Source organism: Melanerpes formicivorus, unplaced genomic scaffold, assembly GCF_026170545.1.
Source record: "Melanerpes formicivorus ecotype bairdi unplaced genomic scaffold, bMelFor1.0.p_v2 SCAF_141, whole genome shotgun sequence".
NCBI lineage: Eukaryota > Metazoa > Chordata > Aves > Piciformes > Picidae > Melanerpes > Melanerpes formicivorus.
In genome coordinates, this window is record NW_027142493.1 from 689,276 (window position 1) to 715,609 (window position 26,334).

Sequence of the window (26,334 nt, forward strand, 5' to 3'; positions counted from 1 at the left end):
ACTTCCAACCCAAACCATTCTGTGAATGTGGGGAAACCAACAGCTCCTATGTGTGTCAAAGGGTTGGTAACAATGGCAGTGTAAAACTCAAGAGGAATCTAAAACAACCCATAGACCACCAGAAGGAAAAATCCTCCCTAGGAGACCATTTGCTCATTTTTGTGGCCTCTTAAATAAGGCTGGATACAACATGACATTAGCAGAAGGTGTGAGATGTAGGCTGGTATGGCTCAGAGGACAAAATGAAAGACCTGGAAGGAGGTTGTTAAGGCAAACTGGTAAATTAGCTGCCAATTAGCCTGAGATTTATTTTGTGATTACCATGGTAGGAAGTACACAGTGCTGAACAGATCAGTTTTGGACTGGGGAAACAAATGGATCTTAAGTGTGGAAGTATGAAACACAATTTCCTTCCAAAAGTGCTGTTAGAACCTGTACAGAGGAACAGTTAGACCCTGCCAGAGGCCTGCAGGCCAGCACAGAAGGGCATTTGGAACTGTGGCAGAGTTGGTGGTTGTTTTAAACAAGGGATTCACTTTTGCTGCAATCAATACCACGAGAATGCTTCTCCAACTTCCTTTCAAAATGTCTTCAGGACAGATCCTTCACAGCAGCATGGATCTCTGGGGTTTGGGGTTGGGGTTCTTTTGCTTAGCCTGTAAATCCTCTAGGAGAACACTTTTGAATACTCACTCATTTTATACCTTTGTTGCTTTGCCAGGATACAATCTTGAACCATTCCTACTCCATTCAGAATGAACAAGCAGATCTCCCTGTGTAATTGCAGACCTGGTCCATGAAGCCACTTCAGATGTTCTCTCCTTTTGCAGTGTGAATCAAACTCATCAATCTGATGGGATCATCGTGAATGGCTTCCACGTTTCCTGTATTTTCAGCAGCCAGCTGCTCGCTGTTGAGGTAAATGCAGGCTTTGGAAGCCCTCGTGGTGTGGTTGGATGATCTTTCTTCTTCATCCCCCTGCAATGAAGGGCTCTGCCTTCTCCTCGGTTTCCTGCGTTTTCCCTTCACACTGTGATCAAGTGAGGCATAACACATCTGAGTGGCAGGCTCCACCTGGAAGGAAATTTGCTTTAGCATTTGGGGTGTTTGAAAATCATAGAATCATTGAATCAATAAAGTTGGAAGAGACCTCAGAGATCATCAAGTCCAACCTGTCACCCAACTAAACCATGGCTTCAAATGGCACATCCAATCCCCTCTTGAACACCTCCAGGGATGGGGACTCCACCACCTCCCTGGGAAGCACATCCCAATGGCTAAGAATTCTCTCTGTGAAGAACTTTCTTCTCACCTCCAGCCTAAACTTCCCCTGGCACAGCATAGAATCAATAAGGTTGGAAAAGACCTCAAAGATCATCAAGTCCAACCTGTCACCCAACTAAACCATGGCTTCAAATGGCACATCCAATCCCCTCTTGAACACCTCCAGGCACAGTGACTCCCACCACCTCCCTGGGCAGCACATTCCAACAGCCAATTACTCTTTCTGCGAAGAACTTTCTCCTCCAGCCTAAACTTTCCCTGGCACAGCTTGAGGCTGTGTCCTCTTGTTCTGGTGCTGGATGCCTGGGAGAAGAGACCAACCCCCTCCTGGCTACAACCTCCCTTGAGGTAGTTGTAGAGAGCAATAAGGTCTCCCCTGAGCCTCCTCTTCTCCAGGCTAAACAACCCCAGCTCCCTCAGCCTCTCCTTGCAGGGCTGTGCTCAAGGCCTCTCCCCAGCCAAAAAAGGTTTTATATCTAAGGCTTTGAGTGTGTCCACACTGCCATCCAAATGGTGACTGAAGCTGACTAGTTGCAAATGAACCCACTGAAAGCACAAATAATTAAGCTGTAGCAGCACAGAGAGTAGGCTAACATAACCTCATGGGGATGGCACTTCAGGTCATGGTTCAGTGCAGGTGGACTTAGGTTGCTGGTTGGACCCAATGATCTTAGAGGTCTTTCCCAACCCAAACAGTTCTGTGATTCTGTGACACGCATTCTCAGGAGAGTGACAGTGAGGGAAAATTAATCCAAGGATGAATCCAAGCATCCAAGATGCTTTATGGGAGTAAGAGTAACTTAGATAATGACTCCAGGTTCTTTGGGATGCAAGACACTTACTCTCTTCCAGATTGGGCTTAATTTAGATGCTGTGTGGGGAGGAAAACCTGGCCTGAAGATGAGCTGTGCCATCAGCTGTTGGGTTTGGGGTGTGGAGAGGAGGATCAGGCCTTGCTGAAGACATGGCAAGGATACAACACCCCCACCACTGCTGGCTGAGGTGGTGGCTGAAGGCCATGCTGCTGAACCCTTCAGCAGGTCCCAGAGGAGAGGTTGGGGGGGACCTGAACGGGAGATGAGCTGAAGGGCTCCAAGGTGAGAGTGGAAGGTGTTGTTCCCCTTCTTCTCTCTGTGGTTTTTCAAGCCAAATTACCCCTCACTTTTGACACTGGAATGTCCAGAGATTATTCTGTTCCTGTGAAATTAATGAAAACAAATGGCTAGATAAAAAATAACCAAAAAAAAAGGATATTTCTACCCTCTGGAAGCATCCTGAGAGAGACTGGGAATTGTCCTTATGAAATACTTGGAAATCATCTTGAGCAACTGGATCTAGTGGAAGTTGTCCCTGCCAGTGCCACAGGGTTTGGAACTAGATGATCTTCAAAGTCCCTTCCAACCCAACCCATTCTATGAAGCTATGAACTCAGGAAATTGGTGCTGGGAATGTTTCAATTACAGACAAATTTTGGCTGAAGCTTGCTTGCTTTTAGGCAGCCAAGTGTCTCAACAGAATACAAATTCATAGAAACACAGCCACCTTCAATTTGTTAAGACACAGCTTTTGTGCTGGGCAGGAAAGGACCAGTCAGACTCTCCTGGTGCAGCCTGTGTTTTCACTTGGTTGCTCTGGATGGAGTTGATTAATTGGATTGAAGCACAAGCAGGGGAAATTTAGAGTGGACATGAGAAAGAAATTCTGTACAGTGAGGGCGGTGAGACCCTGGAACAGGTTGCCCAGGGAGGTTGTGGATGCCCCCTCCCTGCAGGTGTTCAAGGCCAAGTTGGATGAGACCTTCAGCTACCAAGTCTAGTTGAGAGGCAACCCTGCCCACAGCAGGGGGTTTGAAACCAGCTGATCTTTCTGGTCCTTTCCAACCCAAACCATTCTATGAATCTATGAATCTCCAAAATAAATGAAATGAATTCTTTACTTCAGCCCTGGCAGCCCATGACTGAGCTTCAGCAAGCCATATGGATGGAAACAAGCTGTCTATAATTGTTCTGCTCCCTCATGGATGACCCAGATTGAGCACAGGATCGATTCTCCACTTAAATCCCGTGATGAGCAGAGACACCAGCACATGGCTCATTTTCCTGATGAGCAGGGTGAAGGTTTTGCTTACATGTTGTCACTGGAGAAATAGAAGAACTCTGAGACAGCCCACAGAAGTAAAAGTAAAGGTACCTGTAGTTGGTTAAGTGGCCTTTGAGGCTGGGACTTCATCTGCTCGTAACAACACTCCTCTAGAATTTATCAAAGTAGAGAAATGTTTTAGTTATTAGGGACACACTGCTGAGACTGCAAAGATTGACAGACCCACACAACTGACTGCCCCCAGCTTGCCGTGTGAGAAGTGTGTTTTGCTTTGAAAACACACACAGATTTCTTCCTCCACTGAGTGAATCCTCAGCAGGTTTGCACATGATCCCAAGCTGAGTGGTGTGGCTGCTTAGAGTGAAAGACAGGATGCCATCCAGAGGGACCTGGGGAGGTGGCCTGAGGAGAATCTCATGAGGTTCAGTAAGGACAAGTGCAAGGTCCTGCACCTAGGTCACCTCAGTCCTTGATGCCAGTCCAGGCTGGAGTAGAATGAGACTGAGAGCAGCCCTGCAGAAAAGGACTTGGGGGTGCTGGTGGGTGAGAAGCTGGACATGAGCCAGCAATGGGCACGTGCAGCCCAGAAGGCCAGTGGCATCCTGGGCTACATCAAAAGAAGCGTGGCCAGCAAGTCAAGAACAGTGATTCTGCCCCTCTGCTCTGGTGACACAGCACCTGGAGTCCTGTGTCTCCAACACAAGAGGGACATGGACCTGCTGGACTAGGTCCAGAGGAGGCCACAAAGATGATCAGAGAACTGGAGCACCTCTCCCACGAAGACAGGCTGAAAGAATTTGGCCTGTTCAGCCTGGAGAAGAGAAGGCTCTGGGGAAACCTTAGAACAACATTTCAATATCTGAGGGGGACCTACTGGAAGGCTGGGGAGGGACTGTTTAGACGGGCTTGAAGTGATAGGACAAGGGGCAATGGTTTGAAACTAAAGCAGGGTAGATTTAAGCTGGACATTAGGAGGAAGTTCTTCACAATTAGAGTGGTAAAATACTGGAACAGGTTGCCCAGAGATGTGGTTGAGGCCCCCTCCCTGAAGACATTCACGACCAGACTTGATGTGGCCCTGGGCAGCCTGAGCTAGCTGGAGAAGCTTCTGCTGATGGCAGGAGGGTTGGACAAGATGACCTTTGAGGGTCCCTTCCAGCCTGACAAAATCTATGAATCTCTGTTTTGGGAGAGGCAAAGAGCTAAGAAACTCAGACACACTGTGAAAATGAAAATCATTTGTTTCTTCAAATGCAGAGGAAGTTTCTCATTACTGACTGAGCAGGAAATCATTTTAGGCTGCTAGGAGGACTTCTTGCAATGAGGAGTAACCACATACTACTGTGCCTTTCAGCACAGGCAAGCTTTTCTCTGGCTGAGAAAGAAAGAGGCTGTGAGTTGCAGCAGATGGTGATTCAGTTCTCTTCCTGACTCTACTTCCAGTTTTCTGCAAATATCTTGTAAGAGCTTTTACTCATGCCATCGCTCATTTCAGCCATCAGCAAAACAGATCCCTGACTTCCAGTCTGCAGATATTTTGTAGTTGTCAGTGATAGAATCACAGAATGGACTGGGCTGGAAGGGAACTTCAAGATCATCTACTTCAAATCCCTCTGCCATGGGCAGGGATGCTTTCCACTAGACCAGGTTGCTCCACCCTGGCCTTGAGTGTTGGCTTGGTTGAATTTGTGCAAACCCCACATGAAAAAGTTGGTTAAGGTTTTATTCTTGGGGCCTTTTTTTCCTGCAGTTCAAGATCTTAAGCTTTGCTTAAGCCCAGATAAGGCAAACATGCTCATGTTAAATAAAAACTGCTCGGTCTCAAGCTGTGCCAGGGGAGGTTGAGGCTGGATGTTAGGGAGAAGTTCTTCCCAGAAAGAGAGGTTGGCCATTGGAATGTGCTGCCCAGGGAGGTGATGGAGTCACCATCACTGGAGGTGTTTAAGAAGAGACTGGATGGGGTGCTTGGTGCCATGGTTTAGTTGGTTAGATGGTGTTGGACTCAATGATCTCAAAGGTCTTTTCCAACCTTGTCTTGTCTATTCTACTCTATTCTACTCTACTCTATTCTATTCTATTCTATTCTATCTTATCTTCTTGACATGAAGCTAACCTGAAATACCTTGATTGAGACTGCCATAAACAGGGCCATCTTCAGTGTAAGAGGCACCGTAGATAGAGGGGGAATTGAGAGATACTTAAGAGTTCACAGAATATGCTTTATTTAGCACCCAATCATTCCACTCCAATCAATTCACACACACATAGCAGTGGCAGATTGTATATGGTCTGAAAAACAAGACCAAAAATATCAGGGTGGGGGCATCACATTGGAGAACTCGAAGGGGAAGGACTGGCTGCCATCAGCTTTGGTGGTGCTGAGCTCCACCTTGTAGGGGGAAGGCCATGCTGAAGGAAAGGGATTGCTTCCTGCGCTGCTATCCTGGTGCTGGTTACCTGGGACAAGACACCAATGCCCACCTGCCTATAATCTCCCTTCAGGCAGGTCTAGACAGCAATAAGGGGCTCCTCTGAGCCTCCTCTTCTCCAGGCTAATCTACCCCAGCTGCATCAGATTCTCCTCATAGGGCTGGTGCTCCAAACCCCTCACCAGAGTTCTTGCCCTCGTCTGGACACGGTGACTTCATGATCTCAAAGGTCTTTTCCAACCTGGTTAGCTCTAGTCTAGTCCAGTTAACTCTATTCTATTCATTCCCTCTTGGTTCTATCACTTCATAACCTGTGAGAAGAGACCACCCCCAAGCTCTCCACAGTGTCCTTTCAGGGAGCTGTGAAGAGCAGTGAGGTTCCCCCCCTGCCTTCTCTTCTCCAAACTAACCATCCACAGCTCCCTCAGTCGATCCCCATAAGATTTATTCTCCACACCCTACCCCAGCTTCCCTGCCCTCCTCTGCACTGGCTCCTACACCTCCACAACTCTCCTCTATTGAGGTGCTAAGGTGGCTCAAGGCCTCAGCCAACCTGGCCTTGACCACCTCCAGGGAGGGACTTACAGGTCCTGTAGGATGCTTGAACCCAAGCACCAGCACCAAGTGCCTGCATCCCGCTCCTCATCTTCATGGTGGGGATGGCCTTGAGGAACTCTGGGTCCAGGCAGTTTTTGCTGGAAGATGGGAAAAACAATACATTGGAGAATGAGGAAGTGAGATGGATGGAGGCCTGCCTATCCTGGCTTGTGATGCTGAGCCCACTGCCACATCCACTCCCCCGGTCCCTGCTCTTACCCAGCTTCTTCTTGGCATCCTCAAAGACTTGCTCCGAGCTGAGCTGGGCATCAGGCTTGGGAAACCCGAAGACAATGGCCTCAGTGCCATCAGATTTGGTGGTGCTGAGCTCCACCTCACTGGGGGGAAGGTCATGGTGAAGGACAGAGTTTGCTTCTCCTCCAGCTCCCGATATATGGCAGCCATCTGGTCCTTGATCACATCATGCAGGCTCTGAGGAGGGGGACAACATTTCAGGTCTCAGGGATGGGCTACAACCAGCCACATGCCTGGTTATGACCCCATCCATCCCCCTGCATCCTTCAGAAGCTGTCCAACCCCACTTTGGCTTTCAGGCTGGTGGGATCTTGGGGGTCTGAGTGCACACTCGTGGCCTTCAGCCCTTTCAGAGGTTCTCTCTCTCCCAGAGGACATCCTGGTAAGGGTGCCAGGGGCCAGCGTCATGGCCACCACACGACACTGCCCTCATCCATCCCCAGGCATCCTTCAGAGGCTGCCCCAATCCTCCTCTGGCATTGGGGTTGGTGATCTCTGAGCACTGGGTTTATGCTGGGATGGGACACTCCAGCAGGCAGGGGCAGACCTTTGACAATGTCCCACTTCCTCCAGGGGCAGCTTCCAGAGCGGTTTGTCCTTGCTGGCGGTGTCGATCACGCTGGCCGACGTGTGCCTGGGAAGCAGAGGGAGGCTTGGCTGAGCTGCACTCACATCCCAAACGCCTTCAAAGTCCATCCCAAGCGGTGAGGACCACCCTAAGGAGCTGGTGGGTGCCCTCCCTCCCCCAGGTGGCACTCACAGGCTCATGGAGCTGCGGCGCAGGGACCCCGCCTTGCGCTTCAGCGGGGTGCAGACCAGCAGGTCGGTGAAGAGGAAGAAGGAGCTCTCCTTCTTCCCACCCACTGCCTTCTGCAGAGCAGCAGGAGGCACTAAGGGGTTAGTACCCAGCCCCTGCCACTACTGGAAGTGCAACCCAGCCTCACTTTCCCCAGGCGTGGCTTTGGCCTGAAGTAGGATGGGGACATGGGTGCCATGGCCACAAAGGCAAAGTCACAGAGCTCCACTCACAGGGAAGCATCAAGGCCATGGCAACATCAGGCATGGGCACAGTAGGACTTCCACAGGTTTCACCTGGAGCCTCCCTATCCACCCCCAACCCAGGGTACCTCTAGGTTCTTCCCTGACTGCTCCCAAACTCATCTTGTCTTCCCCCACACTTGGGGAATTTTATATTGTCCACATCCTTCTGGCATCCATCCACCTGTCCATCCTTCTGTCCATCCATCCATCCATCCATCCATCCATCCATCCATCCACCCACCCACCAACCCATCCACTCTTCTATCTTGTCTATCCATCCATGCATCCATCCATGCATCCATCCATCATTCCATTCTTCTGTCCATCCTTCCATCCATCCACCCACCCACCCATCCATCCATCCATCATTCCATTCTTCTGTCCATCCTTCCTTCCATCCATCCATCCATCCACCCATCCATCCACCCATCCTTCTGTCCACCAATCCATCCATCTCTCCATTCTTACACCCATCCATCCCTGCTCAAGTGCCCTTGTGGCTCTCTGTTGGATTCTCTCCATCAGCTCTCTGTCTCTCTTGCACTGGGGAGCCCAGAACTGGACACAGGATTGCAGCTGTGGTCTCCCCAGGGCAGAGCAGAAGAGCAGAAGAACCTCCCTGGCCCTGCTGGCCACACTTCTCTTGCTGCACCCGAGGATCCCATTGGCTCTCTTGGCCACAAGGGCACATTGCTGTCCCCTGCAGCACTTGCTGCCCACCAGCACTCCAAGGTCTTTCTCCATGGAGCTGCTCTCCAGCAGGGCAGCCTCTAACCTCTCCTGGTGCCTGCTGTTACTCCTCCCCATCAGCGATGCCATGGCACCCCCAAGCAAGCCCCAACTGTGCTGCCCTGGCTGCTGGGGATGGAAACCAGCTCCATGCAGGAGAGGTTTGCCAAAGAAACCAGCCTTGCAGCTTTGGCCACCACCAGCGTGGTCTTTGTAACCTCCCAAGGGGCCACCAGCTCCTGAGAGATCATCATCACCTTGCATGGATGCCTCCAATGTATCACTGCAAGTGTTCAAGGAGAGGTTGGATGGTGCTTTGCAGAGCCTGATCTACTGGAAGATGTCCCTGCCCATGGCAGAGGGGTTGGACTTAGGTCATCAGTGCCAAGTGGTGTCCCTCAGGGGTCTGTACTGGGACCTGTGCTCTTTCAATTTTTTTAGCAATGACAGAGAGAGGGAGATTGAGGCACCATCAGCAGTGTGCAGGTGGCACCAAGCTGAGTGGGGCTGTGGATCCACCAGAGGGACAGGATGGCATCCAGAGGGGCCTGGACAGGCTGGAGAGGTGAAGCCCAGGTGAACCTCAGGAGGTTCCACAAGAGCAAGTGCAGGGCTCTGGCCCTGGGCTGGAACAATCCTCACTATCAATACAGACTGGGGGAGGAGGGCAGAGAAAGCAGCCCTGAGGGAAAGGACCTGGAGGTGCTGGCGGGGGAGAAGCTGGCCAGGAGCAGGCAGTGTGAGCTTGCAGCACAGAAGGCCAAGGGCAGCCTGGGCTGCATCCAAAGCAGCGGTGGCAGCAGAGCCAGAGAGGTGATTCTGCCACTTTGCTCTGCTCCGGGGAGACCTCACCTGGAGTGCTGTGTGCAGCTCTGGAGCCCTCAGCACAGCCTGACCCAGCTGGGAAGTCATGGCAGCACGACCTTGGGGGCCACATCTGGTGCATTCCTGGTGGGATTTAGGATGTTTGGATCCAGCAGGGTAGATGCTGTGGATCAAACCCTGGACCACTTCACCCAGCAGCCTCTCTTGGGCAACGGCTCAGAGCTAGCAGGAAAAGCAGGTCCTCTGCAAGGCTGGGTGGGAAGCTCTGCTGGGAAAGCCCTTTCCCATGGGAAGGGCAGGGAGGGTGCCCTCAGCAATCTGCAAGGAATGCAGGATGGGGAAAGTCTTCTGAACCTCCTTGACACCTCCCCAGCCTGACCTGTACGAGATGCCAGTGCCCTTCAAGGATGCTGGAAGGATCATGGAGATGATCAGTGAGGACAGGACCCACCTGGAGTGGCTTCAAACATCTCCATCCAAGCTGGCAAACCTCCACCCCAAGGATGAGGTTGCTCAAGCTGATGGTAGATATCTCATGGAGACCCAAGTCAGAAGAGCCAAACCCTTCCTGAGGCCCCTAACCCACTTCACCTGCCCTACGGTGGCCCAGCTCCTCCATCAGGAGAAGGGCTGGGCTGTGCCACACATCCCACCCACTATGAAACTAGGGGAGCAAGGAGCAGATGGGCAAGAAGAGCACAGAGACAGCTTCCACCTCAGCACACAGGGAGAGCAGGCAGGGCTTGCTCATGTACCATCTGGCTTGGATGGAAGATCATGCTCCAAGGTAGTCCTTGCCCTCGGTAGCCACCATGCTACGCGCCACCAGGCCACACCATGATGGATCCAAGCACCTGGTGCCAGCTGAGATGGGGAGCTGGGGGCATCTGGAGCCCTGTGACTCTCTCCCCAGAAAGCCAGATCCCCCTGGTTGCACCGTGCCAGGACATATCCCATGGGCAAGGGTTTGGGCCTTCCATTCATGCCCACCATGGCCTCCATTCATGCCCACCCAGTCCCTCCAGTGGGGAACCACTGACCCCCAGCACGGCTGTCCCCTCCAACCAGCCTCCTGTCCCACCTCAGAGGAGGGCACAGCCCAAGGGACAGCCTCCACCCACGCCAAGATCATCAGGGGCACCACCAGACCCTAAACCCTGCCTGGATAAGCCCCAGAGCTGGGCTCCTCTTGCACCCCCAAGCCAACATCTGCACTAGGAGCAGCCTCAAAGGGTCCTTCCCTCCTGCAACAACATCTGGTAGAGCATCTCTGGGTCCACCATGGGAAAAGCCTGGCTGGGGGTTGGGATTGAGGTCCTCAGGGCCATGCCCAGCAGATGTCCTGCAGACACTGCTTTCTAGGGAGCAGAGCAGAGCTCTGCTCCTCTCGGTGTTTCCACTTGCAGACATGTGGTTGGACAACCCACACCTAAGCCAAGCCTGACCTAAGTCTCCAGGGCACTGATCACCATCAACCTGAAACACCTTCATTAACATCTCAAACGTGGGGTGGGCCCTGGGGCCAGGTTGCTCCAGGGGGAGCTTTGGAACCAGCTTAGTGAAAACAATGTACAACCCAGGACTGGAGAAGAAGCCTCAGCCCATGGCTGAAGATGGTAAAGTTGAGCAGAGAATGGGGGGGGGGCATGGGTACTGGGGGTGTAAAGGGTCTCCCACCATGGCAGGGTCATCAGCAACCAGGAGATGAGGTTGCCGAAGAGAGCTTTGGGAGGGGGCTGGCGTCAAGCACTGGAAGTGGCTTGTGGACACACCACCTGCCAGGTGACAACCCACCAGGAACGTTCCAGGCTTCGTTTGGGGGGACAGATGTGACCCCTACACCCCACTGCTGCCACCACTGCCACCCTGATGCCCACCGCCCCCCACCAGCCCGCGCTGCCACCCCTTCCCAACCCACTCCTGTGCCACCTCGGTGCTGGCAGGGGACCCACAGCTTGAGGGCTGCGACTTGGGGGGGACGGGGGGACGGGGCCAAGCAAGGGAGGGCTACACACCACGAGGCATTTGGGGCGGGGGGAGGGGAGGCAAGGGGAGGGGAGGGAGTCACCTCCCCCGGCCCTGCCACCTTACCTGCATCAAGGTGCGCAAGGACTCCACGTAGGACTGCTGGCTGTCCAGCAGCGTCATGATGACGTGTTTCCTCGTGTCCTACCCGGGAAGGAAGGGGGGACAGAAGGACAAGATGAGGGTTTGGGGGGCGGGGTGGGGGGTGGTGACACGACGGCACGACGGAGAGGAGCAACCTAGTGGCCGTCGCTGGCTCGCTCGGGGCGGCTGCGAGGTCCGGGAGGCGGCCGGCTGGCCTCCAGCTCCCCCCTCTGCTCCCTCTCCAGCCCGATGGAGGAATCCGGGAGGATTAGGAAGTACATGACACCGAGCGTACAGACACTGCCTGCTTTCCTCCTCGGCAGCGTCAGCAGCCCGCCCCGCAGCTCACAGCCCTACACGGCTCGGGCCCGACGCCCTCCGGCTCTCCGCGGGCGCCTTGGCTCGGAGCGCTCCCCTAGGAATTCACCTCCCGCCCCAGCACCCCGGCGCCGGGATGCGGACCCCTAGCCAGGGGATTCGCGGGGTGCTGGAGCGGGATGGAGAGGGGCTGAGGGAGGGGATGGTTTGTCAGCCCTTGGGAAGCAGGTGGCTCGGGGTCTTGGTGCTGAGGCTTGGAGACCCACCTTGAGTGCAGCACCCAAGGGCAGAGCAGCCTAGGGGGAAGAAGCTCCAGAGCACAGGCTCTAAGACACCCCAAAAGTGTGGGGCGCAGAGATGCTCCAAAGACTCTGAATGTAGACATGCCCCAAAAGTGTTGCGTGTGAGATGCTCCACAGACCCTGAGGGCTGTGAGACACCCCAAAAATCTGCATGTGGATCTGCTCCACAGACCCTGAGGGCTGTGAGACACCCCAAAAATCTGCATGTGGATCTGCTCCACAGACCCTGAGGGCTGTGAGACACCCCAAAAATCTGCATGTGGATCTGCTCCACAGACCCTGAGGGCTGTGAGACACCCCAAAAATCTGCATGTGGATCTGCTCCACAGACCCTGAGGGCTGTGAGACACCCCAAAAGTATGGAGTAAAACCATGCCCCAGAGACCCTAGGTGTGAGATCCCCCAAAAGCTCTGGGCGCAGAAATGCTCCAAAGGCCTTGGCTTCAGAGACACCTCAAGGGTTTGGATGGTGTGGCTTCTCCAGAGACCCTGGATGTGACACCTCAAATGTTTTGGGTGCAGAGGGCCTCTGCTGACCCTAGCAAAGGAGACGATGGTCCCAAGAGCTGGGTACGTGTGGTGGTTTAGGCTGGGTGCCGGCCCGGATGCCACTGCACAGGCCACACCTGGGATGTTCCCAAAGGGGGCCCACAACACACACAACTCCCAAATGGCATCTGCTGACCCTTAGACCCTACACCTTTTCTACCTCACAGGAACTGCCTTGGCCTCATCAGGAGAAGCAGGCAGCTTCTTTGCTCCCACTCCACCTGGCCACAAACGACACGGCAAAGACTCCCACTCTTTCACTAACACAGGCAAAAGCCAACCAGACTTCTGAACCCACCTGAAGACTGAGGAATCACACTGGAAGATGCTCCAAGGAATTTCCCCTCGCTCCCCAGCAAGCCCCAGGCAGGGTGTGAGAGTAGGGTTCTCCTCCAGACGCCGCTGCCAGTGCCATGCCAGCCTCTTGTGGCTCCTGTGGAAAAGGCAGGAGCATCAACAACAGCTGCTGCTCACACAGGCACAAAGCTGTCCCCCAAGTGGGAGATTTTGCTCTTAAACTTATGAACAGAGACTTCTGAGCCCCCCCCCACCATGTCTTCCTGCTTAGGCGTCCGAGTGACCTGTGCTCTGGCTTTGGGGGACCTTTGCTAGAAGGTGGAGAGGACCCTGGCTCCTGCTCTCCTCCCAGTGCATACTCAGCCTGGCCATGCACCGTCAGCACAGCACCTGAGAGAGGACGTTTTGCCTCACAGGCTCCTCTTCTGTCCCCTCTGCCTTTTCCAGCCTGTCTGTCCCAAGAGGGAGGACAGCAGCAGCAGAAAGGGAGCTCCTCTTTCCCACCCTACGTGCGGGAAGACGAGAGGCCTACAGCAAATGCTGACAAGAAACTGGCTACAGCATCCCCCGGATGGGCCGGAGGAGCTCTGGTACCTCAGGGGCTGTCAAGAGAACTGTTCCCAGTGTCTTGTGTGGGCACAAAGAGAAAACATTTGCCCTTACAGTTCTAAATCCACTTGCAGGCTCCTGATGGTTTTCCCGCTCATCTGATAAAACTCCATAAAGGACTCTTTAGCTGTCTTCTCAAAGGCCAGTTGCCGCTCGGTCTCCTTCTGCCTTCTCCGGGCCCTCTCCAGCTCCTGCTCCAGAGCTTGACTCTTCTGCTCCAGCTTTATAATCTTTAAGGAGCTGGAGGCTTCAAGCAGTTTCAGGGCATTGCCTGCAGATGCCTCCAACTAAAAGAGAAGAGGTAGCCTTTTACAGCTTCCCCCCATGGCACCAAAGCCACCAGGCTGCCCAAGAAAGCAGATGCCCAAGAGAAGACACCTCACAGACGGGGCCACAGCCACACACATCCCACGGGAACATAACTCACCTGCTCAATCTTCTTCAGAAGCTTCATCTCTCTTCTCCGTGCCTGTGCCTTCTGCTCACACTGCTTCCTTTCAAGAGTCACAAGCAGCCCTTGCAGCTCCTGATTCCTGGCTGCGAGCTGCTGGCATGCCTGGGACTCCAACTGCAGCTCCCGATTCCTGGCTGCGAGCTGCTGGCATGCCTGGGACTCCAGCTGCAGCTCCTGATTCCTGGCTGCGAGCTGCTGGCATGCCTGGGACTCCAGCTGCAGCTCCATGGTCAATTTGCCTATCTGAAGTGGGGAAAAAGCAGCCTGCCTTAGGCACAGGGGTCTGATGCCTACTGTCACTCACCTGTCCTTCTTGGCCATTCAGAAGCCTGACAGCTCTTAGAGCAAATGGCTGATGAGACACAGGCAAGCAAAAGAGGACTTTCCTTCCCCCAAAGGCTGCTGCCAGGCAACTCGGCACCAGCCGAGCGCAGGCACCCGGAGAGGAAAAACCTTGTGAGGCAACAGCCAAGCCCAGAGACGCCTGGGAGTGCCTGGGGTGCAATATGGCATCATGGCCACGGCCGCTGGACAGTGGTGGAGCAGAAGTGAGGCTCCAAAGAGCATAGCTGCCTCACTCCTGCCCACCCAGATGCTGCCCCCAGGCTACTGCTTTGCCCCTCAGAGACTTTGCATACCTTGTCCCTATCTTCCTTCAGCTCTTCTTTCAGGTCACTGCAGGCACAGGCAGAAGCACTGGAGGTTTCTGTTAGCTGCAGGCGACTGAGGGCAGGCTCAGGGTGTCCTGGCAGCTGTCCCCCTCTTCTCTAGGGAAACAAGAAATGTCATTGCTTATTAATGAAGGTGTCTCTATCCAGGCACATCAAGAACTGTCTCAGCCTGTCCTCCCAGGGGTACAGCTGCAGCCCCAATCATCTTTGTGGTCCTCCCCTGGAGCTGCTTGAGCAGCTCCATGTCTGATTTGTGCTGGCAGAATCCTTCCCCTTCACCCGCTGCTGCTGCCCACACTGCTTCTGGTGCACTCCAGGATGCCACTGGCTCTCTGCGCTGCAAGTGCGCATAACCAGCGCCTCCCAGACACCAACCACTGACCGCAGCTCTGCAGTCTGTCTAGACAATTCCTTCCCCACCCACTGGGCCACCCCTAGAAAGCCAGGTCTCTTCACTCTACAGACAAGGATGTTGTGTGGGACAGCGTCAAATGCTCTGCATGAGCCCAGGGCGCTGACAGTAGATACACAGACACACACGTACAGAGGCAGCAGTGTGTCTCAAGGCTGGCCCAAACCTTCTGCAGCACCACCACCCCCACAACAAATCTGGGCAGTGCTCCCCTCTCCTCTTCATCTACTCTCTCGGCCTCACACGCAAAGGCATCGCTCACCTGGCCTTCTTGGCCACCCTGCTGCAAGTTGCTCAGCTGCTGGCGGAGGGAGAGGTTCTCCTCTTTCAGCTGAGCCACTTGGTGCTGCAGCACTGCTGCCTTCTTCATCCTATCAGCTTGCTCTTCCTCTTGCTTCTTTTGCTGAGCTTCCAGCTCCTTCGCCATCCTCTTCAGCGCTCTTTTTGCCTTCCCCAAAGCCTCTGTCTTTTCCTGGAGTGCTTTATGCAGCTGGCTCACCTCACCTTCCAGCCTGCTCACATTTATGTTTACATTCTCCTCATGGAGTTGAAGCAGGCCCTTGCTGACTGCATTCCTGTCCACGATGCCCTCACTCAACTTCTCTTCAATCTGAGACAACTGCTCTACATGTCTCTGCAACTTGGCAGCCTGCTCAGACATCCACAGCTGGGCATGGTGCGGGTGGAGCTCTGTGGCGCACTCCTCTACAGGAAAACCATGTAGTTTGGGAATCAGAGTGAGCTTGGACAGCCCCATGATGCCTCCAGTGCCTTCCCAATCACCTGGCTTCCAGAGGCACCCTTAGCAGACACACACACCGCAAAGCCTTGAGATCCCAGCCAGCCCCCTACCAACACGCAGCTGGTTTCCAGCTTGGGAATGTGGTTTCCTGCAGCACACAGACCTGTCCCACGTGCCAGGGAGATGTCGCCAGGTGCTCAGGAACCAGCCCCAAAGGAAGCAGTGTCTACAGAATCCTGCTCTCCTTGGACCGTGCCTAGCAGAGCATCTTTGCCCAGCATCATCAGCACCCCCACACCACCCTTCCCGGTCTCCCAGCTCCACAGCAACCTACCGAGAGGGCATCTGACAGCCTCGTCCCCACGGCCTCCTTGCGGCTGCACAGCGCTGCCTGCTGCGCTCACAGCAGGGGCAGCCTTCGTCTCTCCAGCAGCTCCCGCTGCACACAGAGCCCAGCTCGGAGCAACCTCTGCCCTCTTCCCCTGCTCCCGGGGCTCCACAGCCCGTGCTCTGCAGCTGTCAAGAGAGAAAACACAGCGCCGTGGAGGCCCGACCACGGCCCTGCTCACAGACCCTTCTCACCCGCCCGGCCCAGAGGGAGCTCCTGCAGAGGAGGAGGAGCCACAAGCCGCGGGGCAGGACGAGAGCCCCGGAGGCTGCCACCCAGCGCCTGCCTGCCTCTGCCCCAGCCCCACTACCTGCGCTGCTTGTGCTGGCTGCTGCTGGCATGCTCCTGGCCCTCAGGCTGCAGCTCATCTCTGCCGCTCCCACAGGGCATGGGGCTCACCCGGGCCGTCCTGCGCCGCAGGAACCTCAGGACCCTCTTCATGGTGATCGGCAGCAGCACACGGGCAGCTTGCTGCGGGCTCTGCCACCACCACAGCCACCACTGCCACTCCTCCCACTCCCACACCACCAGACCCACGCAGAACAAACCTCACCACCACCACCAAACCACAACCACTCCACCAAACCACACCTCCACAACCACTCCACCAAACCCAAACACCTGAACCACTCCACCAAAAACACACCACCACCAACTCACCACCACACCTACAGCACCAAAGCCACCAAACCCACACCACCAAAACCACTCCACCAGACCCACACCACCTAAACCACTCCACCAGACCCACACCACCTAAACCACTCCACCAAAACCAAAGACCAGAACCACTCCACCAAACCCAAAGACCCAAAACCACTCCTCCGAACCCAAACAACCAAAACCACAGTCCCAGAACCACACCAGAAGAACCAAACCACCAAAGCACACCACCAACGCACTCGCCTAGCACACTCAGCACCGCCAGGTACCGAGTACACAGACGGTTGCCAAGGTGCCACAATTCAGGAACCCAGCTGTGACATCAGCAGGACCCTGGCTGAGACCAGCAGCAGAGGCCAGTGGCTCAACCCAGCTCCTTCCTCGGCCCTTTGCGCTGTCCCTGGAGCCCTGCCGATGCCTCTCAGAGCATCCCCCCACACCTCGGCATCCCTTCCGGCACGCCCTGCACCGTCGGTGTTCTGCCATTTTGGGGGGGGGGGGCTCCTCAGGAGCCTTTTCCCATAGCTTTCACCAGCCTGAACAACCCAACTCTCTCAGCCTGTCCACACAGTAGTCCTCAACTCATTCCTGTCTTCTCCTCTGGAGCAGCCTCCACAGGTCCCTGTACAAGTGGCAGCAGTTACTGACTCATCCCAGCTCAGGGGTGTCACAGCCGAGGAGATCCAGGCCTGATGGAGAGCACTTTGCAGCTCTTGGCACTGGTGCTGCTAAGGAAGGAGCTGGAGGTCTCCCTTTGGAGCTGCAGGGCAGCCACTGCCCTGTATGGGCACGTAGGAAGCGCTGCAGGAAGGCAAAGAGATTTCTGAGGCTAATGCTGCCACTGAACAGCCTCTGATCACCTTCATGGCCTACTCCAGCCCTGCTCCAGCAGCTCCTGTGCCGAGACCCCCAGAGCAGGAGCCAGCACTGCAGCTGGGGTCTCAGCAGAGCGGAGCAGAGCAGAGCAGAAGGGCAGAATCCAGGGCTGTAGCCCAGGACAGGCTTGGCTTTAAAGGAGGTTGTGTCACTGGTGGAGGGAGGTCAAGGGGAAGGGAGGCCAGGGAGCATTTGCTGGGGGTTAGGAGAGGAAATGGTGAACTGCTGTGACCGGGTTTGTGCAAGCTGGGTTTCCTCAGCTGCAGAAGAGGAAAGCAGAGCCTCGACCATTGCCACTAGCTCGGATGTGTTCCTTGATGCCAAATCTGGTTGGTTTGGGTGTTTTTTTATCAAGGCTTTGGAGACTGCTGGTGGCTTCAAAGGCCTGAACATTGTGGAGGTGACCTCCTGGATGTCACCTGATGTACGACGTCTCATGGGCCTAAAGGTGGTTGAACGTCCAAGGGCTGTGCCTGGCAGAGGTGGCTGAACCACTAGGCTTGGGAATTCATGGCCTTTTTTTGACCCCTTTTCTACCTTTTCTTAGGGAATACAGCCCTGCTGGGGGCAAATCTGCTGTGTGAGATGTCCTGTCTTCCCCCTGCAGCGAAGACAGTGTGAGCCTCTGCCCCAGGCCCGCTGCTTCTGCTGGCTGCTGCTGGCACGCTCCTGGCCCTCAGGCTGCAGCTCATCTCTGCCGCTCCCACAGGGCATGGGGCTCACCCGGGCCGTCCTGTGCCGCAGGAACCTCAGGACCCTCTGCGTGGTGATCGGCAGCAGCACACGGGCAGCTTGCTGCGGGCTCTGCCACCACCACAGCCACCACTGCCACTCCTCCCACTCCCACACCACCAGACCTACACCATTAGGCTAGAACCACACCACCAGAATCTCACCACAAGAACCACAACACAAAAAACTCACCACCAAACCACTCCACCGGACCCTCTCCACAAGCCACAATGCCAAACCACACCACCAGAACCACACCACTAAAGCCAAAAAACCAAACCACACCACCAGAACAACAGCACCAAACCACGCCAGAAGAAGGAGAGCTTGAGCCTCATTCTGAGAGCAGGGGAAGAGGAGCTGGATTTCCTGCCGGGGATACCCAGGTGTCTCCAGCAGCAGGACTGGTTTAGGCTCCTGGCATGTCGATGGAAACACACAGCCACCTCCTCTCAGGGTAAAATAGTTTATTGTGGCTGACAACCTGTGGTCAGCTCAAATCAAAATGACATCAGTGCCAACAAATAAAAAATAGACATCAGTTCCCAGTGGTGAAAGAGCAGGAGATGTCCAGGCAGAAGCCCACGCACATCTGGTTGTGTTGTCACGAGTGGCTGGGAGGGACAAAGCAAAATCCAGAGTTAGTTCTACGGCAGCAGACCCAGCCCAGGAGATGTCCATGCACAGCCATCGGCCATGACAGGACACTGTCAAGCTGTGGAGACATGAAAGCCCTCCAGAGGAAACAAAGGGTGAAAGGGACACACAGAGAGGAAGAAAGACCATTTTCCATGACTGTCCACTGGCTTGCTAAAGCCCAGGAAAGAAAGTCCAGAGGCTCCAAACAAACCAACCCAGGCACACCCCCAAATGGCATCTGCTGACCCTTAGACCCTACACCTTTTCTACCTCACAGGAACTGCCTTGGCCTCATCAGGAGAAGCAGGCAGCTTCTTTGCTCCCACTCCACCTGGCCACAAATGACACGGCAAAGACTCCCACTCTCTCACTAACACAGGCAAAAGCCAACCAGACTTCTGAACCCACCTGAAGACTGAGGAATCACACTGGAAGATGCTCCAAGGAATTTCCCCTCGCTCCCCAGCAAGCCCCAGGCAGGGTGTGAGAGTAGGGTTCTCCTCCAGACGCCGCTGCCAGTGCCATGCCAGCCTCTTGTGGCTCCTGTGAAAAAGGCAGGAGCATCAACAACAGCTGCTGCTCACACAGGCACAAAGCCACTTGTTGCTGCAGCACTGCTGCCTTCTTCATGCCATCAGCTTCCTCTTCCTCTTGCTTCTTTTGCTGAGCTTCCAGCTCCTTTGCCTCCTTGGTCCTCTTCAGTGCTCTTTTTGCCTTCCCCAAAGCCTCTGTCTTTTCCAGGAGGGCTTTGTGCAGTTGGCTCCCCTGACTTTCCTGCCTGCTCACATTTAGGCTTGCATTCTGGGGGAGTTGAAGCAGGGCCGTGCTGACTGCATGCCAGTCAGTGATGCCCTCACTCAACTTCCCTCCAATCTGAGGCAACTGCTCTGCATGTCTCTGCAACTTGGCAGCCAGGTCAGACATCCAAAGCGGGGCAGGCTGGAGGTGGAACTCTGTGGCCCACTCCTCTACAGTAAACCATTCAAAAGCCTGGAGCTCATTCAAAAGCCTGACAGCTCTTAGAGCAAATGGCTGATGAGACACAGGCAAGCAAAAGAGGACTTTCCTTCCCCCAAAGGCCGCTGCCGGGCAACTCGGCACCAGCCGAGCGCAGGCACCCAGAGAGGAAAAACCTTGCGAGGCAACAGCTAAGCCCAGAGACGTCTGGGAGTGCCTGGGGTGCAATATGGCATCATGGCCACGGCCGCTGGACAGTGGTGGAGCAGAAGTGAGGCCCTGAGCATCAACCAAGTCCAACCCAGAACCCTACTCCTACAAAGTTCACCCCCTCAAACCACAGCCCCCAAGCACCACATCCAAAACCCGCTGGCAACCGCGACGGGCATCCACAGGAGACCCTGATGGGTACGACCGCAGTGGGCACCCACAGGAGCTGTGCCTCCAGCTGGGGACTCACCAGCCAGCATTTTGTGCACGGGAGGGGTGATGTCAGCTTCGGCCAACTGCTCGTAGCTGGTGGCGTGGTAGAGCCGGACCTGGGCACTGCTCTGCAGTGCCACCCAGACGCCGCTGCCCGCGCTCACCATGCAGGTGACGCCGCGCCCGCTGTCCTGGCCCACCTGGAGCGTGTGCTGGGGGTGACAAGAGGCACAGCCATGCCAGTGAGGCTGCTGGGGGGGTTTCAGGCTGTGCCTTTAAAATTTCCCCACAGATCTTGAACAGAAAGCAGTCAAACGTCAACAAATCACTGCTGGGTGGAAAACGGGAAAATAAAGATCAGCTTTTTCATTTGCTTCCAACTGAGCTGCTCTGGCAAATTTAGTGTTGGGGGTGGGGGGGGAACTTTCAACCCACCACAATGCCAACAAACACAGGATCACAGGCTCCCAGGAGGCCAGGGGTTGGAAGGGACCTCTGGAGATCGTCGAGTCCAGCCCCGCTGCCAGAGCAGCACCATAGAATCCAGCACAGGTCACACAGGAACACATCCAGATGGGGCTTGGAAGACTCCAGAGAAGGAGACTCCACAGCCTCTCTGGGCAGCCTGTGCCAGGGCTGTGTGACCCTCACAGTTAAGGAGGTTCTGCCTCATGTTGAGGTGGAACCTCCTGTGCTGCAGTTTACACCCATTGCCCCTCTCTATCCCAGGGTGCAGCTGAGCAGAGCCTGTCCCCTCCCTCTTGACCCCCAGCCCTCAGGTATTGAAAACCATTTATCAAATCCCCTCTCAGTCTTCTCTTCTACAGACTAATGGTCACCACCACCCCTCCAGACCTCCCACTGCTGCCCACTGTACCTCTTGTGCCAAGGTGGTGTGCTGAGGACGATGACTTGGCTGTGGCAGCCGCACCACAGCTTCCCGGCCACTGCCACCATCTCGGTGATGAGGATCCCTGGGGAGCCCAGGGACAGGCATTTGGAGTTTTGGGGGTCCCAGAAGCAGCCTGTGAGGGTGGTGGGAGTGGGCTTGGTAGTCAAAAGTCTGCCAAAGAAATCTCCATCTTCACCAAGCCATTAGGACCATCCCATGTTGTGGGGGGCGGAGATGTCCACCTCCAGGTCCTCAGCAAAAGGGGACATGAGCTGAAGACACCAGGGGATGCAAGCTGGTAGGCAGGGACCAGAAGGAGGAGGCACACCTCCACCTGACTCCAGTTTTGGGTCTCCAGAACCCTTCAAGGGATGTCATAGAATCATAGAATTGTCAGGGTTGGAAGGGACCTCAAGGATCAGCCAGTTCCATCCCCCCTGCCATGGCCAGGGACACCTCACACTAGAGCAGGCTGCTCACAGCCACCTCCAGCCTGGCCTTAGAAACCTCCAGGCATGAGGCTTCTGCCACCTCCCTGGGCAACCTGTGCCAGGCTCTCACCACCCTCCTGGGGAAGAACTTCTTCCTAACATCCAATCTGAATCTACCCACTTCTAGTTTTGCTTCATCCCCTCCTGTCCTACCACTTCCTGACACCCTCAAAAGTCCCTCCCCAGCTTTCCTTCAGATACTGGAAGGCCACAAGAAGGCCTCCTCAGAGCCTTCTCTTCTCCAGACTGCACAGCCCCAACTCCCTCAGGCTGTCTTCTTAGAAGAGGAGCTCCAGCCCTCTGCTCCTCCTCGTGGATCTTCTCTGGACACCCTCCAGCACCTCCAGATCCTTCCTGGAATAGAGGCTCTGGAACTGGACACAGTGCTCCAGGTGTGGTCTCACCAGACTGGACTAGAGGGGGAGCATCACCTCCCTCAACCTGCTGCCCCTTCCCTGCCCCAGCCCTGGAGGTGTTCAAGGCCAGGTTGGATGAGGCCTCGAGCAACCTGGGCTGGTGGGAGGTGTCCCTGCCCATGGCAGGGGCTTGGATCTAGATGACCTTTAAGGTCTCTTCCAACCCAATAGGATTGTATGATTCTATGATACTATGCAAGCAGGGAAGCCACCAGCACCTCAGGCATCCCTCAACAAGGGGCTGCCCATGCCACCCACCCAACAACTATCCCTTTGGGGCTGCCTTTAACCCCACCAGTACCTTTGGATGTCTCCAGACCAGCCTCACCTGCCTCCCATTGGTACACAACAGGCTCCCCATTGGCCAAGGAGACAATAACTTGGTTATCCAGGTACCTGCAGGGAGAAGAACTCGTTGGCAACCAGATGAAGAGTCCCAGGATCACAGGACCACAGGATGCTAGGGGTTGGGAGGGGCCTCTGGAGATCAGCGAGTCCAGCCCCCCTGCCAGAGCAGCACCATAGAATCCAGCACAGGTTGCACAGGAACACATCCAGATGGGGCTTGGAAGTCTCCAGAGAAGGAGACTCCACAACCTCTCTGGGCAGCCTGCTCCAGGGCTCTGTCACCCTCACAATCAAGAAGTTCCTCCTCGGCCTGAGGTGCAGCCTCCTGTGCTGTAGTTTACATCCCTTGCCCCTTGCCCTATCAACAGGGTGAAAGTCCTGCTTGCCCCCCCACCCCCCACCCCGAAGCACCCTGCTAGGCACATCCTAGAGCCAAAAGAGCTTCTTGCTCATCACTTACAAGATGCACATGACAGCAGCAGCGTGTTGCATCTTCACGCTGCTCTCCCCGTTACGGATGTTGTCCGAGGACTGCTACACGTGGATGCTGCAGGAGAAGAGCAAAGCTGGAGGCTCACCTGGGATGGGGGTGGGGAGGGGCCCATACCCCATCCATGGTCTGGGATGGAAGGGACCTCCAAAGGTCATGCAGTTCAACCCCCTCTGCAGTTAGCAGGGACATCCTCAAGTAGCTCAGGTCGCCCAGGGCTCTGTCCAGCCTCACCTTGAATATCTCCAGGGATGGGACCTCAACCATCTCCCAGGGCAACCTGTTCCAGTGTTCCACCACCCTCATGGCGCAGAACTTGTTCCTAACATCCAATCTAAATCTGCTCTGCTCCAGTTTGAAGCCATTGCCTCTTCTCCTGTCACTGCAGGCCTTTGCAGTCTCGCTCCACCCTTCTTGTAGCCGCCTTCAGATACTGTAAGGTCACTCTTAGGTCTCCCCACAGCCTCTCTCCCATTCACAGAATCACAGAATTGTCAGGGTTGGAAGGGACCTCAAGGATCAGCCAGTTCCATCCCCCCTGCCTTGGGCAGGGACACCTCACACCAGAGCAGGCTGCTCACAGCCACATCCAGCCTGGCCTTAAAAACCTCCAGGCATGAGGCTTCCACCACCTCCCTGGGCAACGTGTTCCACTCTCTCACCACCCTCATGGGGAAGAACTTCTTCCTAATGTCTAATCTAAATCTCCCCTCCTCTAGCTTGGATCCAGCCTCCCAGTCCTATCACTCCCTGACACCCTAAAAAGTCCCTCCCCAGGTGTCTTGGAGCCCCCTTCAGATACCGGAAGGCCACAAGAAGGTCTCCTCGGAGCCTTCTCTTCCCCAGACTCAGCCCCAACAGCCCCAACTCTCTCAGCCTGTCCTCACAGGATACACACCAGCCATCCTCACAGCCCAACCACATGGAGCTCTCATGGCCTTCAGGGTCCAGGCTGAGGAGGTCCTCCAGGCTGCCCCAGGTGAAGGAGCCGCGGCTCGAGCGGCGCAGGGCTCGCCCCTCCGCAGGGCTCTCGCCGCGCCGGCTCTGCCCAGAGCGGCCAGTGATGGGCATGAAGCCAGCTTCTGGCTCTTCCTCTGAGCTCGTGGTCTCCACAGAGGCCTCCGTGCAGCTGGGGAGCTCTTCATCTGTGCAGGAGGAGGAAGGAGGAAGGAATGGGGGACAGAATCACAGAACCATCTGGCTTGGAAAAGACCCTCAGAGAGCAAAGAGGTCTCCCCTCAGCCTCCTCTTCTCCAAACTAACCACCCCCAGCTCCTTCAGTTGCTCTTCATCAGATTTATTCTCCAGGCCCTTCCCCAGCCTCCTTACCCTCCTCTGCACTGGCTCCTGCACCTCCACATTTCTCCTCTATTGAGGTGTCAAGGTGGCTCAAGGCCTCAGCCAACCTGGCCTTGACCACCTCCAGGGAGGGACTTACAGGTCCTGTAGGATGCTTGAACCCAACACCAGCACCAAGTGCCTGCATCCCGCTCCTCATCTTCATGCTGGGGATGGCCTTGAGGAACTCTGGGTCCAGGCAGTTTTTGCTGGAATCTGGGAAAAAAAAAAACACATTGGAGAATGAGGAAGTGAGATGGATGGAGGCCTGCCTAGCCTGGCTTGTGATGCTGAGCCCACTGCCACATCCACTCCCCCGGTCCCTGCTCTTACCCAGCTTCTTCTTGGCATCCTCAAAGGCTTGCTCTGAGCTGAGCAGGGCATTGGGCTTGGGGAACTCGAAGGGGAAGGAGTGGGTGCCATCAGCTTTGGTGGTGCTGAGCTGCACCTTGTAGGGGGAAGGCCATGCTGAAGGACAGGGATTGCTTCTTGCGCTGCTATCCTGGTGCTGGTTACCTGGGACAAGACACCAATGCCCACCTGGTTACAACCTCCCTTCGGGCAGTTCAAGACAGAAATAAGGGATTCCTCTGAGCCTCCTCTTCTCCAGGCTAATCAACCCCAGCTCCCTCAGATTCTCCTCATAGGGCTGGTGCTCCAAACCCCTCACCAGCTTTTGTCCCCTTCTCTGGACAAGATGACTTCAAGATCTCAAAGGTCTTTTCCAACCTGCTCTATTCTATTCTATTCTATTCTATTCATTCCCTCTTGGTTCTATCACTTCATTACCTGTAAGAAACCACCCCCAACCTCTCCACAATGTCCTTTCAGGGAGCTGTGAAGAGCAGTGAGGTTCCCCCTCTGCCTCCTCTTCTCCAAACTAACCATCCACAGCTCCCTCAGACCATCTCCATCACATTAGTTCACCAGGCCCTTCCCCAGCATCCCTGCCCTCCTCTGCACCAGCTCCACCACCTCCACATCTCTCCTCTATTGACGTTCTAAGGTGGCTCAAGGCCTCAACCAACCTGGCCTTGACCACCTCCAGGAAGGGACTTGCAGGTCCTGTAGGATGCTTGAACCCAAGCACCAGCACCAAGTGCCTGCATCCCGCTCCTCATCTTCATGGTGGAGATGACATTGAGGAACTCTGGGTCCAGGCAGATTTTGCTGGAAGATGGGAAAATAAAACAACTTTGGAGGATGAGGAAGTGAGATGGATGGAGGCCTGCCTATCCTGGCTTGTGATGCTGAGCCCACTGCCACATCCACTCCCCCGGTCCCTGCTCTTACCCAGCTTCTTCTTGGCATCCTCAAAGGCTTGCTCAAAGCAGAGCCTGGCATCGCATTGGGGAACTCGAAGGGGAAGGACTGGCTGCCATCAGATTTGGTGGTGCTGAGCTCCACCTTGTAGGGGGAAGGCCATGCTGAAGGACAGGGATTGCTTCTTGTGCTGCTATCCTGGTGCTGGTTACCTGGGAGAAGACACCAATGCCCACCTGGTTACAGCCTCCCTTCGGACAGTTCTAGACAGCAATAAGGGATTCCTCTGAGCCTCCTCTTCTCCAGGCTAATCAACCCCAGCTCCCTCAGATTCTCCTCATAGAGCTGGTGCTCCAAACCCCTCACCAGCTTTCTTGCCCTTCTCTGGACACGGTGACTTCATGATCTCAAAGGTCATTTCCCAACCTGGTTAGTTCTAGTCTAGTCTAGCCTAGTCTAATCCATTCTAGTCTATTCTATGCATTCCCTCTTCCTACTATCACTTCATTACCTGTGAGAAGAGACCACCCCCAGCCTCTCCACAATGTCCTTTCAGGGAGCTGTGAAGAGCAGTGAGGTTCCCCCTCTGCCTCCTCTTCTCCAAACTAACCATCCACAGCTCCCTCAGTCGATCCCCATAAGATTTGTTCTCCAGGCCCTTCCCCAGCTTCCCTGCCCTCCTCTGCAGTGGCTGT

The 26,334-nt window shown here is 55.1% G+C and overlaps 2 protein-coding genes and 1 long non-coding RNA gene across 11 annotated transcripts; all 3 read right to left on the reverse strand.

Moving 5' to 3' along the window:
- Window positions 1-279: 279 nt before the first annotated feature.
- LOC137456848 (uncharacterized) lies at window positions 280-6,503 on the reverse strand. Its single transcript, XR_010991125.1, has 3 exons — window positions 6,399-6,503; window positions 3,475-3,533; window positions 280-1,074 (listed from the first exon to the last, which is right to left on the reverse strand). It is a non-coding gene; the product is annotated as an uncharacterized lncRNA (long non-coding RNA).
- A 132-nt stretch (window positions 6,504-6,635) lies between these two features.
- Window positions 6,636-15,738, reverse strand: LOC137456871 (serologically defined colon cancer antigen 8 homolog). Its single transcript, XM_068168551.1, has 8 exons — window positions 15,244-15,738; window positions 14,537-14,665; window positions 13,872-14,141; window positions 13,499-13,731; window positions 12,837-12,971; window positions 11,352-11,429; window positions 7,213-7,299; window positions 6,636-6,842 (listed from the first exon to the last, which is right to left on the reverse strand). The coding sequence occupies exons 1-6, from the start codon at window positions 15,736-15,738 to the stop codon at window positions 11,405-11,407; spliced, it is 1,287 nt and encodes a 428-aa protein (XP_068024652.1). The 3' UTR covers window positions 6,636-6,842; window positions 7,213-7,299; window positions 11,352-11,404.
- Window positions 15,739-18,834: 3,096 nt separating this feature from the next.
- On the reverse strand, window positions 18,835-24,577 carry LOC137456853 (rho guanine nucleotide exchange factor 17-like). 9 transcript variants are annotated; one of them, XR_010991129.1, is made up of 8 exons: window positions 24,368-24,463; window positions 23,937-24,183; window positions 23,009-23,095; window positions 22,529-22,596; window positions 21,279-21,426; window positions 20,439-20,613; window positions 19,430-19,822; window positions 18,835-18,996 (listed from the first exon to the last, which is right to left on the reverse strand). XR_010991129.1 is itself a non-coding variant. In XM_068168522.1 (8 exons), exons 4-8 carry the CDS (start codon window positions 22,537-22,539, stop codon window positions 18,878-18,880), a joined length of 588 nt encoding a protein of 195 aa, XP_068024623.1. In that variant the 5' UTR covers window positions 22,540-22,596; window positions 23,009-23,095; window positions 23,937-24,183; window positions 24,368-24,463; the 3' UTR covers window positions 18,835-18,877. The 9 variants fall into 9 exon arrangements, 3 of the variants coding, with proteins under 3 accessions (XP_068024623.1, XP_068024624.1, XP_068024625.1); XR_010991128.1 differs by having other exon boundaries at window positions 19,430-19,564; window positions 20,439-20,729; window positions 22,502-22,596; XR_010991127.1 differs by having other exon boundaries at window positions 19,430-19,564; window positions 20,439-20,732; window positions 22,502-22,596.
- Window positions 24,578-26,334: the final 1,757 nt, after the last annotated feature.